Below are 17,204 nucleotides of genomic sequence, written 5' to 3' on the forward strand. Positions count from 1 at the left end.
CCGTTATCACTACCTGCCTTGATATCTGGACCCTGTATTTCAGTACCAAAAGTGTAACACCTACCATTTCCCAACATCAGCCTGCACTGTGCAGCCAGTTTACTACAATAATTTACCCCCAATAAAAGGGACTGTTCTCCAAAATTAAGTCTCCAAGGTACAATATGTACCGTTCTTTTTTTCCAGTTTACAGTCTTGGATACTGGATCTTTACTGTCCTCTGATCCTGACTAAGCACTGAATCCCAATACATGGCCTAGTGTTCTAAACATGTGGTCCCACTGTTTCCCATTCACACAACCCCATCCCTTATTTTTTTTGGCCACACCATGGGGCATGTGGGATCTTAGTTCCCTGACCAGGGACTGAAACTGCACCCCCTGCTGTGGATGCTTGAGTCTTACCCAGTGGACCAGGGAAGTCCCAGGAGATTTTAAATAAGCTCCAAATGTAAAAAATAATAATAATGATGATGACTTTAAAGGATCATTCAGCTAAAAAGTCATACTGAGACACACACCATGACATTAAATACAGTAGAATAAATCAAAGCTTTTAAAATATACATATTTAATGTACAGGATTGTATTCCAGGTAAACACAGGCTTCTTATACTGATGAATATTTAATTGCAAATATGAATACCCTAGTTACACTTCTATATAAAGGAGAAACTTCAAATTCTGTGCTTTAGGAAGACATGGATAGCAAGTAATACCTTAGGAGCAGCTATTGCCATTTCTCCCCTTTCCATGGGTGATCTAACATTTTACATGGATTAGTTACAAAAGGAAATATTGTTTCATCGAATTTAAGCACAAAATACAGCTGAAATTTACCACTGAGAGTTTCTATGAGTGTGAATAAATAAGTTAATTAAATATTAAGGTTCAAGGCAGATTCCAAAACTAACTGGAGTATGACAAAAAAAAAAATGGTATATATACCTAATAGTTAATATAATCTTTGCAATTCAGTATGTTCCAGGCTTCCTTTTCTATGCCAGTAAGATGCTTCCTTTTTTGTCCAATGTCTTCCATTGCTGGGCTCCAAGACATTAAACCCTTTAACATCATCAAGGATTTATCTTAGAAACAAACTTCTTTTCTTCTTTCTAAAGGTCATGGTTGTTTTTTCTGCTACTTGCTTCTTTCAGCCAGTTATTAACTTCCTCGTGTGAGAAAAGTTACTGGGCAAGAACAAGCAATCTGTGTTGGCTGCCCCACAATGTGGTGGCTGGTTAATAAAGACGACACCCATTTAACCTTTGTGTCATTTCGTTTCATCCAAAGAGTAAGTCAAAAAGGTCAAGGTTACAAAGGACTCACGACCATGGTACAACTTTTACAAATATCTTTGAATGGCCAGGGAAAGCTTTACTTCTTCAGTCACGCCCCCAAATGAGTTCTTAATGAACCAAGAATCCCTTCCCACCCATTACAGACCTCTAAGCACAGATGCTTCAAAGATTAGTTGAACATAAAACACAGATGCTTCAGGAGAGCGGACTAAAACAGAGGAGAATGTGGAATATAAGAAAGCGTGAAAAAAGAAACCCTCCCCAAAATATACAGTGCACTAGGATTAAGAATATCGTCGATATAAATCCCATACCGTCCACCTACTGAGAAACTCCTTTTTCTATTGAGAAATCAAGATATTTTCAATCGTTTGCCTTCCTTTTCCACATTCTCTCTGATATTCTGGAGTTTTCTGGAGTTCTGGATCAGGAACACCAAGCCCTCCCTAAAATCACTAGCCCCATGGTCTCTGCCAACGTTTTCAAGTTCATCAAACAAAGACAATGTCTGTTTGAGTTTGGCCTGAACAATTTTTTGCTCTTCTAATTCTGCAAGAAGGGCCTGCTTAGTGCACAATTCAGTCTTATACTTCTCCTGTAACTGTTCAATTTCTTTTTGGAGAAAGTGGAATTCTTCCTCACTGTAAGACTGTGTCTCCTGAGATTTATCTTCTGGAAGCAAGACATTTGGGGGAATCCGCAAAATCAACTGTAAGAAGAGCTGCTCCATTTTGCCAAAAAGGTTATCAAAACGTCCTTTCATGAAGCAAAGAAACTTTTCTGTGCACTTGCGAATCTCGACTGGGCTAATCGCACAGTCTGGGATGCCATCCAGCTTCTTTAGAATAACCTGTTCAACAGCCTGCATCACTTCAAACAGGTAGTCTTGAAAGGCAATGTAGATCCTAAGCATGCAAGTCTGTGGTGTGAAGCCAAAGAACTGGGCCTCATAGGTCATTGGATCAACAGACATCTTCGTGGTTTTTTTTTGTTTTTGGGGTTTTTTTTGCTTTGTTGATTGTGAACAACCTGCAAATGTAATAAGAAAAATTTTCGTTTAAAAAAAATAACAAATTACATTATAGACAGCAAAACAAACAAAACAGAGCAGGAAACAAAAACCATGAAGCTTATGTTCCTTGATACTTGATGCTACTTCCAGCCTCACACATCCACAACAGGATACAAATCCTGCCTCTCCGAGACTCTCATCAGCCTCCCTTCTTCCTCCTCTTTGTCCATTTCCCTCACCTCTCAATTACTGAGGCTTCTGGCCCGTGGCTCAGCCTTCTGAATTCTGTTATTACCCCATGTAAACGTTCAGATTTACAACCAATGCTCTAGAAACTCAGTTCTGCATGTCCACTTTTTCAGACCTTCATCTCCACTCTTTCAGCAACCTAGGTATTGACATTTGTAACTTCTCTCCCCAACTCTCCTACTTTTTGACCACAACCTCATATGCTAGTCTTCCAACACTCATTCCTATATTCATATCATATCTTAATCTTCAAGACTGTCAGCCCTCTGAGCCTCTCTTTTTAGTCTCTCCCACTTCACTTCCCCACTCCACTTTAGGATCCATGATCCATCACGTCAACCATTCCTTTGCCAATGTCCTCAACTCCCCGTCCTTCCAATCTTGCCATCTGAAAAAATACCACTAGAAGGTGAGCAAACCTCCAGTAAGCTTTACAACCCTGGCATTTTCTTAAGGGTCTGGGAGTCATTCCTTTCAAATGTAAACATCTAAGAAAATAGCATTCCTATCTCCCTGTCACTGTGGGTGTTTAACCTCGGGACCGTTTTTTGGGCTGTAACCAGATACTTGTCTTAGAAATAAAAGAAGTTTCATTATTCCTGCAGACAAATTAGCTAAAACAAATGGCTACATCAATTACCAGGCAAATTTAGGATGAACCTTATCAAAGAATCTGAAGCAAATAGTGCTGTCAAATCTTTTTATAAGACTGTGCTGTTAATCTTGAGAATTTATGTAATGGCTAAAAATAGAATGGTTGTAATAGCTTAGCAGTATAAATAGGGTAGAATTTCTGTCTCTGTAATCTCATTTACAGATTATCTCTAATGCATTATAATCTGGATATGCTTATTCATAGAACTGCTGTCTTTGTCTTGTGGAGAGAATTCTGTGGATTAACAGGATTTTAACTTCCTCAACACTTTCCTATGCCTTCAGGATCATTTTTAAACGTTTTCACATGCCTTACAAGGACCTTCATCATCTGACCTTTACTAACCACTGTCCTCCTTTTTAAGTACCTTCAGTTCAGTTCAGTCGCTCAGTCGTATCCGACTCTTTGCAACCCCATGAATCACAGCACGCCAGGCCTGGAGTTCACCTGGAGTTCACCCAGACTCATGTGCCTCTAGTCGGTGATGCCATCCAGCCATCTCATCCTCTGTCGTTCCCTTCTCCTGCTGCCCCCAATCCCTCCCAGCATCAGGGTCTTTTCCAATGAGTCAACTCTTTGCATGAGGTGGCCAAAGTATTGGAGTTTCAGCTTCAGCATCAGTCCTTCCAATGAACACCCAAGACTGTCTCCTTCAGGATGGACTGGTTGGATCCAAGGGACTCTCAAGAGTCTTCTCCAACACCACAGTTCAAAAGCATCAATTCTTCAGTGCTCAGCTTTCTTCACAGTCCAACTCTCACATCCATACATGACCACTGGAAAAACCATAGCCTTGACTAGAGGGACCTTTGTTGGCAAAGTAATGTTTCTGCTTTTGAATATGCTATCTAGGTTGGTCATAACTTTCCTTCCAAGGAGTAGGCGTCATTTAATTTCATCGCTGCAATCACCATCTGCATTGATTTTGGAGCCCCCCAAAATAAAGTCTGACACTGTTTCCACTGTTTCCCCATCTATTTCCCATGAAGTGATGGGACCAGATGCCTTACATAAGCATAACTGAAGTGATTAATACTTCTAATTTTTGCCAATCTGGTAAAATGGTTTTACAGGGTTGTTTTTTGAAAACCAAAAACATCTAACCCCCCACCCATACACACACACAGGTTGAACACTGAGGACTGAAACTACCAGAGTCTCCTTGCCTCACCCCCCAACAACTTACTGTTTACATTAGCATGACTCTACTATTCTAGACCAGAATAATATTTTCATTGTCCAAATGGTTGGATTGTTCATTATGAAATCCCCAGCCAAAGACTGATGAACTCTTTAATGGGATGCGTGGCGTGCGTGTTCTCCCCGTGTCTGACTCTTTAGATCCCACAGACTGCAGGCCGCCAGGCACCTCTGTCCATGGAATTTTCCAGGCAAGAATACTGTAGTGTGTTGCCATTTCCTACTCTAGAGAATCTCGCCAACAATTTGTTACAGCAAGATTCTCTGCAACTCTTGCTTCAGCAGTTTCTACCAATACTGGACTGATTTTCATGAGCTCTACCCAGTCCTAATCAAGCCTCCAAACTAAAAAATCCACCTTAAACCAACAGGGCCTCTCTTCGGGAACTGATCAAGTCCTGCTTTCAGTTCAGTTCAAGTCGCTCAGTCGTGACTACTCTTTGCGACCCCAAGTCCTGCTTTAGGTTACTATTATCACAAGCCTATCTTCTCTGCAAGCCTTAGATTTCCTGAGGGCAGGATGAATAAGGCTTCAACCGATATTTGCAGGTGACACGCGGGAAGTACACAGGTCACCTCAACGAGTTGAGGAGCAGACGCTCCAAAAACCTCCGGGCAGGAACTACTTCCGGCTTGAGAACTGGCTCCCGACAGGCCCCGCGCCCCCGCTGCATGCCGGGACCTTCAGGGTGGAGGTTCGCGGCCCGCTGGCGACGCTGCTCCATCAGGCAGCTCTAGCGGCCGGGATGGCGCCCCACCGAGTGCCACCTGTTCCCGCTTTTCTTCAAAGAAAATGCAGCCCCGTGGCACTTACCCAAGCGACTATGAGAGTGATAAATTCGACCAAACACCAGCTTCCCGCCACCTCCTTTAAACCACCGCAGGCTGCCAGAGATAGGCGGCGCGGTTGACTCCCCCAGATTCTGACCGCTATCCGCTTCAGCGAACGATAGCAAGGGCACGATGCCACCGCGCTCCTAATTGGCCGACTGTCCGGGGAGGGGCCACCTAGATTGGTGACGGAAAGGGGCCGGGCGGGAAAGCTAGCTGTGGCCAGCGGGGATTGGCAGAATGAATCGGTATTCACTCCCTTCCCCGAGACGTTGGTGGGTGGAGAAGCTAGGCTGGGCCGCCGCGGAAACGCAACTCGTGATTGGCGGATGTGTTTTTATTCGGGCTCTAGCGGTTGGTGGCTGGACAGTTGATCAGCGCTGATTGGATAGCAGCATAACGGGGAGGGCCCCGCTCTGGTTCCGCCCTGATCCCGCCCCGCCGCTGGGATGGACTGGCGGAAGGGGAAGTGGGGGGGTGGGGGGCCGGCGGCGGTGGGGAAGATGGCGTACCAGAGCCTCCGGTTGGAGTACCTGCAGATCCCACCGGTCAGCCGCGCCTACACCACCGCCTGCGTCCTCACCACCGCCGCTGTGGTGAGCAGCTGCAGCGCCAGCTTCTCATGAGTTGTACTGGATATGCCCGGGTCCTCGAGAAACTGGGGTTTGGGCCTCGGGGAAGCTCAGAGGGGTTGGTCTCAAGAGTGGGTGGAGGCGTACAGGGCTCACTCTGGGGTTCAGAATCGCCCCGTAAGTACTATCCAGTGATCCAGAAAAAGAGGTGCCGTTCCATAAGGGGTGGAGGATCAGGACTGCGGGTCAGTTTCTGAGACAAAGGCAGGACCTGTACCAAGTCAGGGCTGCGGGAGCCGCCCACCCAGGAAACGTGTTTGAGAACTCCGAGGGTGTTCTCAGATCCACAAAATGATCCTTGTGACTACTGGGAGGAAGGTCCGCTTAGTGGAGAAACGTAGACGTTGAAGATAGAAAGATGGAAGTTGTTGAGCGGGAAAAGTCTTGAAATAAAGTCTGTTATAGAGGTTGCCTGGAAGTACCGGGCCCTCACAGTGGCAGGTTCTTGGTTCGAGTGAATTGTGTTGCTTCACACAGCTGTTTTAGGTGGTGCCCATGTATTGGGCGTAATCCTAGCAACTGCTCTTACTTGCCCTGAATCTAAGACATTACCATCTGCCTGCCATACCTTCATCAGCCTCAGCTATTGAAACAACAGGCTTTTATTTTGTGTTAGGTATTGGGGAACGCAAAGAATTGTGCCAGTTCTAGAGAACTCTTTACCAACCTTCCTCCAGCTTAAGAAGTAAACCTTAAATAATTCAGTCTAAGTGACTGAGAGTGGGAAATTGTCAGAACTACTAGTCTTTTGTAGTAAATGATGATACTTTGTTTCTTGATTGACTTGCTTGAAGAAGCTGTTTTTCTATTTCAGCAGTTGGAACTGATCACACCTTTTCAGTTGTACTTCAATCCTGAATTAATCTTTAAACACTTTCAAGTAAGTGGTCCATCACAACTGCCATTTAATGTTGCAGTTTTTAAGCTTGTTTTTCTTTTTAGTAGCTAATCCTGCCATATACTATCTCAAACAACTCAGTGGGAATATTTGATTATAAGTGTTGGGTGGGGTGGGGGGGGGAGTACAAAGCAATGATTCTGCAGCCTGGAACTTTTAAAGAGATTCTCAAGATCCTCAGCATTTACCAAATCAGAATCACCAAGGCTATGTTACAAAGTTCCCTGTATGGTTTTGATTTGATGCGTCCAGTTCCTATATTTAGGAATCACTGGTTTAGATCTAGTATTATAAATTGAGAGGAGACTGGATCCGCTAGTTGTCCAGGGAGAGTCAGAGAGGATGTCCATATTTAGTCCATTCAGCACCATGTGGCACAGTCACCACGTTGGTGTTATCCCTGTGATCCAGTTCAGAAACTCAGTGAGTGCTCTAATCCTCTCCCAGGGATCACATCATCCTCACGAAGACTGACATCTAAGAAAACGCCAGTTTATTAGATTACAGTGAGAGACGGTCCTTTCCGGTAATTAGAATGCTAAAGAGGGATGCGTTTTTTTGTTCTAGGATCATCATATTGGCCATAGTCGAAGTAAGAGAGACCCAAAAGCCAGTAATTCGGTTTCTACACCTGCTTTCCCTCTGTCTCAGAGGTGTTTCATTCACTTTATACCTGTTGAGCTCCAGCTTGTCTTAGAGTATGCAGTTTTTGTGTAGCCTTCTCAGATTCATCCTCCTTTGTGTCCCTAGAGTATCTGTAAATGCTTTTTTTATATCTCTCATCTCATACTTGCACTTGTTTATATGCCTGTCTCCTCACAGGGTTGAGGACTCTACAATCCTGGATGCAATTAGTATGCAGTAAACAATTCTGAGTTGTTTCAACTTTTAACAGTTAGCAATTCTTAAGAATTTAATGATCATAAAGGAGTCCCGTGAACCCTTATCATTGCCTTCTTCCTTCTCCACTCACAAGCCCTTCACTGGGAGCTTTAGCTCCATCCAAACAAACAAGGCTTGATTTTGCCTAAGGTTAAACTCTTCACACCATGTGTGAAATTAGGAGTTCTAGGTTTGAGTTCAGAGTCTCCCTATACAAGCTGTGTGATGTTAGGCAGGCCATTTAAAAATCATCCAAGTCTCTTAGTTACATCATGTGTGAAATGGGGATGGTATTGCCAGCCTCCTCATCTCGCAGGATAATTAAAATCACATGAGATAATATTTTAAAACACTTTAAATGTTAAATGTTCTATCATTGTGAGTAGTTGTTCTTATTGCAGGCGTGGATGGTTTGGGTGGGGAAGAGTATATCAGGGTTTGAAAATAAGTGCATATCTACCAGTTAAACTAATTATTACAGTATTAGATCTTTACTTATAGTGAGTTGGCTATCTGTTCAGGCTAGTACTCGAGTATTTGCTTTAGAATTACTCTTTACTCTGGATGTTTCTGATGGCTAATATAATTGCTGTTAGATCCTGTAATTTTCCTTTGGTATCTTGGGATTGTTCATTAGATTGTGATACTACATATATGAAACCTCTGTTTCCTAGTCTACAGATCAACCTAGTCTTGCCATCACACTTTTCCCGTCATTTGCCTGACCATATGGTATGGATTTTTGTGTTGTTGTTTTTTTTTTAATACAATCACAATTGCACGTTTTCTGTCCTGTCAGGCTTAGAACTTTCCAGGGGTGAGTGAGATCTTTCAGACTTTCACTGAGGCGGCAAAAAAATTCAGTGTCGGATTGTGTGTCTCACTTTTGAGTTTAGAAAATAGAATCAACTATTTGTGGCCTTTCAACCATTGTAGTCATAGGCTATCTCTTGTCTTAATATGAAAATGTTTCCTGGTGTGTTTTACTTAATCTGTCTTTCTCTTGATTTTTTTTTCTTTTAACAGATATGGAGGCTTATCACCAATTTCTTATTTTTTGGGCCAGTTGGATTCAATTTTTTATTTAACATGATTTTTCTGTATCCTTTACGAAGTAGGGTTAGCATAGAAACTTTAGTTTTACTTTGGAAATACAGTATTAATTTTGAAACTATTAACTCTATTTTTGTTACCATCTCAGCTGTAACTTCTGGCTACTGGCTCAGTGATACACAGAATACTTGGTCAGTTAGTAATATTTTAAGGGTGTTTGTAGGTCACTGTTTATTCAAATGGGAGGTATTTCATTATAAACTGTTTACATTTCTGCCCATGCGCCACTTACAGATCTGATTAAGGGAGACCAGAGTGATTTAATTGAGGTGTTCTTACAAAATAACTCCAAGGGGTCCCGAGTGATAAAGCCCAACCTGGAAGCGGGTTCATGGGGGATGGAGAACTTGAGATCTACTTGGATCTCAGTTGCTGGTTCTGCCAGCTGGAAAGACAGTGTTTTGTCTGCCAGGCTCACCATGTTCCAGTTTGTTGAAAAAGAGGAAGGGTTTTGCTGTAGTCAGATGGTAATTGGGGCCACCGGGCAGGGCATTTCTTCCTGGATGAAGCGGGGAATTTGCAGTTCAGCTCATTTGCAGTAGCCAAAGAGCCTTGTAGGGGTAACAGGCTTCCTGCCCTGGGATGGATTCCTGTGTCTTCTCTATGATACATCATTCTGGTAAGTTTCTAATAATTAAATTTTTTCATTGAAATGCCTCCTTGTTGACTGAAGTATAGAAATGCTTAACTACCTGGGAAAAGCAGATAATCACATGAAGCTTCTTGATGGGGATTTCCACCAAGTTAGGTTGTGAAAAAGCAAGGATGGTGTAGATTGTGGTGTGGCTGAACGTGGGGAGACAGTACAGATTTGAAGCATCTTTATATGGCGTCTGGTTTCATTCCCCAATCAGGAATGGTTTTTGTAAAACACAGAGCCATTGCCTAGAATGCCTGGAAAAAGAGAAGTAACAATAATACCACTCATGAATACTCTTACAGAAACAAAGTCTTGACTTGTCACAAATAACGGGAGTCCAAGTGTACTTAGGTGATACATTCAATTTCACTTTCTTCATTTTTGTGTACTTAACATTTTCTTAACTTGGAACTTAAGATATCGTTACTGTCGAATGCTAGAAGAAGGCTCTTTCCGAGGTCGGACAGCAGACTTTGTATTTATGTTCCTTTTTGGTGGATTCTTAATGACCGTATCCTTCGACGAATAGAACAAATATAGGAAAATACTAAAGAACTCCCGCTCTCTTCCTAAAGCTTTTCATCTGTCTCCCAAAGTGCACTAGAGGCTAGAGACTCAGAATGAACATATAAAAGTATCAACTCTCTGCGCCTGCGCCAGCCCCTTCCCCCTCCATTTCAGCTTCAGGCTCCTGTTTATTTTACAGCCCACTTTATGTAACAGCTTGTCTAAGCCTAGAGGTTGTACAGGGTGTCCACTGTGAGCAAGTCTGAGAAACGTTAACCCAGTCAGGTTACTATTAGAAATCTTAGATGTATTCTGGTGGGTGGTATACTTCACTTATCTTTTTTTCCGGCTGTGCCATGGGGCTTGTGGAATCCCAGGTCCCTGACCAGGGAATGAACCCAAGCCCTCGTCAGTGAAAGCATGGAGTCAAAACCACTAGACTGCCAGGGACTCCCCAGGTATACTTCACTTTTAAACTAAGTTGGTAGGACATTTATATTTGGTCACCATCAAAACTGACAGTTGTTTTTTTTGTTTGTTTGTTTGTTTTTTAATGTCAATAATAATAATTGTCACCAAACTTAAAGGGAGCCCTGTCTGACAAGATGGTTTTGCCCCAGCTGGCTTTATTCACTTCTAAGAGTCCTCATGGTGAATGAGCTTTCATGTAATGACTGACCAAAGAATTAACATATATTCCAAAGAAGCAAGAACTTCGTGAAAGCAGAATATTAATTTGAAGTAGCAACAATCCAGGTGCCTAAGCAGGTTTTTGCCTGATCACTCTGGATAATTATTTTCAGGCTATACCCCTACCCCCCCCACCCCCACCTCGCCCCAAACATGTAACGACTGCTTGCCTTTCCTAATTCAAACTTGTGTTAGAATACAATCCGTAGTTCTCTTGCCCAATCTTCCCTGTTAACACTTAATGTTGCTGTTTTCCTTAATGTCAACCACTAGCTTTTTGGTTTGTTTGTGAGCTTAGTTTTCTTGGGCCAGGCCTTCACAATAATGCTTGTCTACGTGTGGAGCCGAAGGAACCCGTATGTCCGCATGAACTTCTTCGGCCTTCTGAATTTCCAGGCTCCCTTTCTACCCTGGGTGCTCATGGGGTTTTCCTTGTTGTTGGGGAACTCAATCATTGTGGACCTCTTGGGTAAGATTCTTGGCAGTACTTTTTCTATTATTTTACTTACAAACTTATTTTGTCATACTTGTCATATTAATTCTGTCTGGCCTTCGTATATAGTTACTGTAGGATTGTTTGATAGTTATATGCTCAAGGACTATAATGTTCATTTTCAACTTTTTCATAAATCTATTACCAGCTGAGCTGCCAGGGAATCCCAATATATTGACATTTCTTCCTAAGTAGAAAGATTTTCCATTGGTGCAGACACCTGCAATCAAAATTCTAATCCTCTCCCCCATCCTTTATTTCTGGTTGACTCTAGGTATTGCAGTTGGACACATATATTTTTTCTTGGAAGATGTATTCCCCAATCAACCTGGCGGAATAAGAATTTTGAAAACACCATCTATTTTGTGAGTATTTAACACCAGGTGACGTATTTCTTGCAGATAAACCAGGGCAAGGTCCAGGATCTTGTTTTCTTGGGGCTCCCAAAGCTCCCAGCACACACAGTTCAGGCCAGTAAATATTTACAGATTGAGCAATCCGGCTGCCGTTGGGGAGCATTCAGATCGGGTGGGAAGCGCCAGAGTTGTGGCCAGAGGCTCGGGGTGTCCTGAGGGTAACGTGGTGGTGGTGATGTTGTCCCACATGACCACCGGCACCTCCTGGCCCCGGGAGGAGCCTGCTGGTTCCGTGTAGCCGCTGTCTTAGTTTAGAGATGTGAAGTAGCAAGATGGCAAAAAGCTGACTGAAGAAGGGTTTCTAAAGGTGGAATGTCTGGTCTTCCAAACAGGTGGTAGAGGGAAGCAGTGAAGTAGAGTAGAAACAGCTCTTGGCTAGAAACCAGACATAGGCTGTTTGTTCTGCCAGCCAGCTGTGTGATTTTAAGCAACCCCTTCTCCTTTTTCCATACCTCGGTGTCCTGAAGGTAGAGCTTTGATTCATAGCACCTCCATATATGCCAGAATTTTGTGTCCTTGGGGTGTACTGCGTTATGAAGAGTTCACTTAAGGAATAAAATGTGAGTTCTTATAAAATGTTGGTTGTAGAGTAACTGAAAGTAAAATCCTCCATAACCCCACCACGTGGATAAAACAGTGGTGGGATTTGTTGTATTTTTTGATATGTATTCATCAGTCTTTTACTGTCTGTAAACTTTTTTTAAAATGCTATCTCATAGCTTTCAAATGTAATATAATCATTTTTTCATCATAAATTTCTGACAAAAATTATAACAGCTGCATGATACCCCCAGTATGAATGGAACAGGATTTACGAATCCCTCATCAATGCACATTGACATCCTTCTTGTTCTTCCCTCCATGATTGGAGTGGTGAACATCCTTGAGCTACACATCCATGTAGCCCATGTAGCGGCACATCCTTTGCGCACTTCCATGATTGTTTTCAAAGGATAAATTCCTGCAAGTAGGATAGCTGTTTGGTTTATCACTAGACTGCCATCTGGAATGGATACTCAGGTTTACATTTCCACCAGCACCGTGTGTCCATTTCCCCACATTTTTATTACCTTTTGCTAGTTTGATAGCTGTAAAGTGGTGTCTCGTTGTTTTCTATTTTTTTCCCCTAAAATTTCAGAACAGTTTCAGACTTGCAGAAACTTGCAAGACAGTACAAAGGACTTCTTTCCCTTAAGTGTTTGAAAGTGAACTGTTCACCTACTGCCCCATGATCCCCTTTAATGTGTATTTCCTTCTACATAGTCAAAATCTGGAAAGAAACGTTAATCCTCAGACCCAATTCCACTTAGGGAAATTGTCCGGATTTTTTTTTATAGCAGAAGAATGCAGTTCAGATTCAGGTGTTGCGCTTCGTTGTCATATCTGTTTGGTCTCCTTCAGTTTGGAGCAGCTTCTCAGTTTTGCTTTGACCCTCATGACATTCACATTTTTTTAAATTGTAAGCCCATTTTTGTAGAACATCTCTCAATTTGGATTTGTCTGATGTTCCCTCACATTGAGGTTCAGGATTTTCCTCCTTTGCAGGAACATCAGAGAAGTGATACTGCATTCTAATTGCAGCCTGCTGGCACAGGGTTTCAGTTTGTTGAATTTGCCAGAGTGGTGCTAATTTTGATTACTTGATTAAGGTATCTGCAGGGCTTCTCCAGGGCAAAGTTACTTTTTTTTCTCCTTTGTCATTAAATCTTTTGTGAAGAGGTACTTTGAGACTATGGAAAACATCCTTTTTCTTATAAAATTTGGGTTCATTTATATCTGCAAGAATCCATGGTTTCTTATTTTATTCATGGCTTATACTCCCTTAACATTGTTGTTTACTTTGGTGCTTATATTGTCCCACTGGCTCTGAAGTACTTCTCAACATGTGCAATCTAACTTTTGTAAAATTTCATATGTAAACATTTTGGAAGAATATTGAAAACACCAACATAATTATCTCTGGGGATTGAGGATGTCTTGCTCATATATGTTTCCTGTTTTCTCTAGGATTCCATATATTGCTTTTGTAGTAAAAATTAGTAAAGGAGGTAAAAGTTAATGTAAAAGTGCAATAATTATGAATACCTTCAAAATAGGAGAACTGTTTCATTGGTAGGCAGACGAAGTGCTTATCCATTGGTCGACACGCTATGGGATCTTTTTGATATCGGAGTAGAATTTAGAACCTAAGATGACCCTGGGACTAAATTATATCTGTTGCCTGTCTTTTAGGAAGGCTATTTTTGATACACCAGATGAAGATCCAAATTATAATCCACTACCTGAAGAGCGGCCAGGAGGCTTTGCCTGGGGTGAGGGCCAGCGCCTGGGCGGCTAAAGCGGCAATGCCAAGAACATGACCCAGCTGGGAAGGACTCGTGACACACCCATTGGGATTCTTTTATCCTCTGTGTTGCAAAAGTGTGGACACTTTTGACAGCTCAACAAGAATTTTAACTCCAGAAGCACTTTATGAAATGGCACACTGATTCACCCAGAAGACATTTCCAGCAGTTCGCCAGTGGTTCCTCACTACACTGGTACTGAATGTGTGATCTCTCGGAGCCAAAAAACTGGAGCAACAAATACCCCGCCGCCTCTTAGGAACGAGTACCTGATGCTTGAGTTCTGTGGTGACGGGCAGAGTGTTTTCCTCCTTTTCCTCTTCCTCTTTGATAGACGAGGCCGTGGTGTAAATGGAAGAGAGGACGAAATAAAACTGAATTCCATCTCTCTCACTGAATTAAAGCTTTTGTGTGTGATCTTTTAAATTATCACCATGTCTCCTAGCTCTCCTGCACAGGTCTGCGCTCAGAGCAGTCTCCATGCCTTTTCTTCCTGTGTCTTCATGGCCTTCGACTGGATTTCATTTCAAGATTGGAAATACATGGCTGAGACGCCATGGCTGTGCACACCTCTTACTAACCCAGAATGCCAACTCCAGTGGGAAGAGGATTTGTTTCTGTTGCCCAGATAGTTTGTTCTCCATTTGGGTTTTATGATACTTCAAGGTATCAGACAATGTGGGGCAAGGGGTGGAGGCGGAAGGATAGGATGGATCTAGGTGATCTAGATCTTGGAATTCTGCTGTGGGAGAGTCAGGTAGGCTTGATGCGTCTCATTTATTTACTCTATTACTCCATTTGGAAATATCCAGGGAAAGGCAAGTCACAGCCACCATTTTGGAAAACAACATTTAAAGTTGGAAACGAGTTAGAATATTGATTCTGGAGCCAGATAAGTGAATACAAGGATACATAGCTCCTGGGTCTTTGGCTTGTGAATATTTATCACTTGCTTCATGAAAAGCCAAGAAGCCTTCAGAGCCATGTACCTGGTTTACCTTCCTAACCAGGTAGAAACAGGACAGGTTCACAGAAGTCAGCAGTGGTTCAGTAAGTACTTACCCCAGATGTTCACTTCCTGGGGGCTCAACAAGTTTGTTATCAGACTGTGTAAGTAATTCAGAGAACTCAGAGGGATAGAATGAATACCCCAGAAAAGAGATTAATTCAAATTGTTTTAATAAACAGCATGTAGATCTGGAAACATTTCCCCCATAGTTCCAGCTTGGTTAAGTGGTTGTTTTCTAGAGTGTGAGAGTTCTCTTAGAAAGATGGACATGAGGTTTAGGTTAAACATAAAATATCTTAAATGGGAATTTTCAGATCATTTGTGAAGTGAAAAGTATTTTTCTTACCTTTGAATGGAATACACGAGTAGTGGAACCTAATATAAGTACATGCTGCTAGTCAGTAACTGAATATGGTTGTTGCAATTTTATGGAATGTGGGTTAATGGGACTGCTTTTTTTTCCCCTAAGTGACTTAAAAAAAAATCTTTAAATGCCAATCTTAGAGTATATAGTCCTTATGGGAGTCTTAAGTTTTGTCTGTTCAAGAAAGCTTGAATTTAATTAGAAGGTTGGGTTTTTGTTTGAGGGCTAGAAATAGATTTCTCTAGTTAAATTTGTTCTCCTTTAGTTAACTTTGGAGTTAGGTTCTTCTAGAACACAGGTCTTTTTCTTAAGTCAACCAAAAAGTGAGATTAGATACATGGAATTGCGTGACTAATTTACCTGACATACATAGAATTTAAAGGATTCCTGGATTCCACCAGTAATACTGAAAGGTTCACCTGACTAAGGCATAGCTTTTTTGTTGTAGAAATACAGTATACGTTCATTAAAAAAAAAAAAAGCATGGACATGCAAATTGCATCTCCATAGGAGATACACTTCACACATTTTGCTGTGTCTTTTCCACTGTGGATTTCTCTTCGTTTCTCCCTTCCACTTGTTCTTTTCCCTGTGTGTCCCTCGTGTGTCCAGTATCTTTCATGCCTCTTGTTTAGTCTCTAAGCAGAGAGCACCCGAGTCCTAGGTCTTGGTAACGAAGCCCTCACTCTGTCTCTAGGGCCTTTGAAAGTGAGGAAATGTTGGTGTTACTGTTGGGTAAAGGACCTCCTAGAATTGTCATCTATCCTCAGTAGCCTGCATTTTATGTTGTGACTGTTTTCCTTTAACAGGTAAGTGCCATCCACGTTGCTAGTCATGACATTGCCATTGTTGTCAGTGTTCTGTAGTCTGTCTACTCCTAACTACTTACTGTTTCACAAGTTTGCATAAAATTTGTTGCACTCTGTATAATCAAGTTGCTTCTCTGCTCAGAAATCCACAGTAACTTCTTGGTAAGCCCCCATAGCAAATGCATAGTTTTTGTCTTCCTCTGAACCTCAACTCCAACTAACAGGGACCTCAGTTTAATTTTCTTCAGTCCTTCAAGGCCTGGCCCAATTCCTGGCTCCTCTGCAAACCTTGACTGCAGGGCCCATTTCATTGTCTTATCTTCTCTGAATTCTTACGACCCTTCAAGGCTGTACAACATACTCTTAGACCAAACTGTCTTATATTGTTCTTAGCTGGTACATGTGTATTAGTCTTGTCTCCTTCCTGAGAATGTAAGCTCCTTAAGAGCAGGGACCAAGTCTTACATTTTTGTATCTACCACAGTGCCTAGCACAATGCTTGGCACATGGGTGCTGAATAAATACTTTATTGATCAGCAAACTATTATCTGGTATTTTTAATTATAGAGGGATTAATGTATGTGTATGCAAGCTTGTACCTATTTGCTGTGGCTTGTGACTATGTCAAAGTGGGATGGAGCACAACTGAACATGATCAAGGACAGAGTTTGATGGTCTGACAAGCCAGCCAACAATGACTACCAGCTGGTGTGGCCATGGACATGCTCTGCTGGTATGGACCATTGCAGAGCAGTTAAGAATGACGTGTCTGACAATTCACCTTTTGGAAGAAGAGCCCAGATACTCCTTGAAGGCTATTAGCTTATAACCATCTGTATGTGAAAGCCACCTACTTTCAGAGAGAGAGCCTATTTCAGACTACTAATCTGAGGGACTGGCGGAGGGGGTGATGCATGTAACACCACTTAATGCCAATAGAGGATTTTATTTTCCAACTCGGTTGCACTTAGCTCTGAGGCTGTAGAACAGCTGGGTCATTAGGCTAAAGATTATGAATGAATTACCTTAGACTTTCACCTGCATCATGTTTTCTTTTCTTTCAATTTGAGCCAATATTAAATTCACAGATTTCACATGGAAACCTTCATTTGGGGCTTTTCTTGAAAAAACTGGAAGATCTGGAAAAACCAGGCCTGCA

The 17,204-nt window shown here is 42.1% G+C and overlaps 2 protein-coding genes across 6 annotated transcripts; one reads left to right on the forward strand and one right to left on the reverse strand.

The window, feature by feature from the left end:
* Window positions 1–548: 548 nt before the first annotated feature.
* On the reverse strand, window positions 549–5,409 carry MIS12 (MIS12 kinetochore complex component). 2 transcript variants are annotated; one of them, XM_019982332.2, is made up of 2 exons: window positions 5,231–5,409; window positions 549–2,329 (listed from the first exon to the last, which is right to left on the reverse strand). In XM_019982332.2, the coding sequence occupies exon 2, from the start codon at window positions 2,271–2,273 to the stop codon at window positions 1,653–1,655; it is 621 nt and encodes a 206-aa protein (XP_019837891.1). In that variant the 5' UTR covers window positions 2,274–2,329; window positions 5,231–5,409; the 3' UTR covers window positions 549–1,652. The 2 variants fall into 2 exon arrangements, with proteins under 2 accessions (XP_019837891.1, XP_019837892.1); XM_019982333.2 differs by lacking the exon at window positions 5,231–5,409 and adding an exon at window positions 3,584–5,183.
* A 319-nt stretch (window positions 5,410–5,728) lies between these two features.
* DERL2 (derlin 2) lies at window positions 5,729–14,266 on the forward strand. 4 transcript variants are annotated; one of them, XR_011561959.1, is made up of 8 exons: window positions 5,850–5,996; window positions 6,694–6,759; window positions 8,686–8,759; window positions 9,830–9,923; window positions 10,883–11,078; window positions 11,377–11,467; window positions 11,986–12,078; window positions 13,751–14,266. XR_011561959.1 is itself a non-coding variant. In XM_019982028.2 (7 exons), exons 1-7 carry the CDS (start codon window positions 5,751–5,753, stop codon window positions 13,854–13,856), a joined length of 720 nt encoding a protein of 239 aa, XP_019837587.1. In that variant the 5' UTR covers window positions 5,729–5,750; the 3' UTR covers window positions 13,857–14,266. The 4 variants fall into 4 exon arrangements, 3 of the variants coding, with proteins under 3 accessions (XP_019837587.1, XP_019837588.1, XP_019837585.2); XM_019982028.2 differs by lacking the exons at window positions 5,850–5,996; window positions 11,986–12,078 and adding an exon at window positions 5,729–5,843; XM_019982029.2 differs by lacking the exons at window positions 5,850–5,996; window positions 11,986–12,078 and adding an exon at window positions 5,729–5,843 and having other exon boundaries at window positions 6,697–6,759.
* Window positions 14,267–17,204: the final 2,938 nt, after the last annotated feature.

This window comes from Bos indicus, chromosome 19 (assembly GCF_029378745.1).
Source record: "Bos indicus isolate NIAB-ARS_2022 breed Sahiwal x Tharparkar chromosome 19, NIAB-ARS_B.indTharparkar_mat_pri_1.0, whole genome shotgun sequence".
Taxonomy (NCBI): Eukaryota; Metazoa; Chordata; class Mammalia; order Artiodactyla; family Bovidae; genus Bos; species Bos indicus.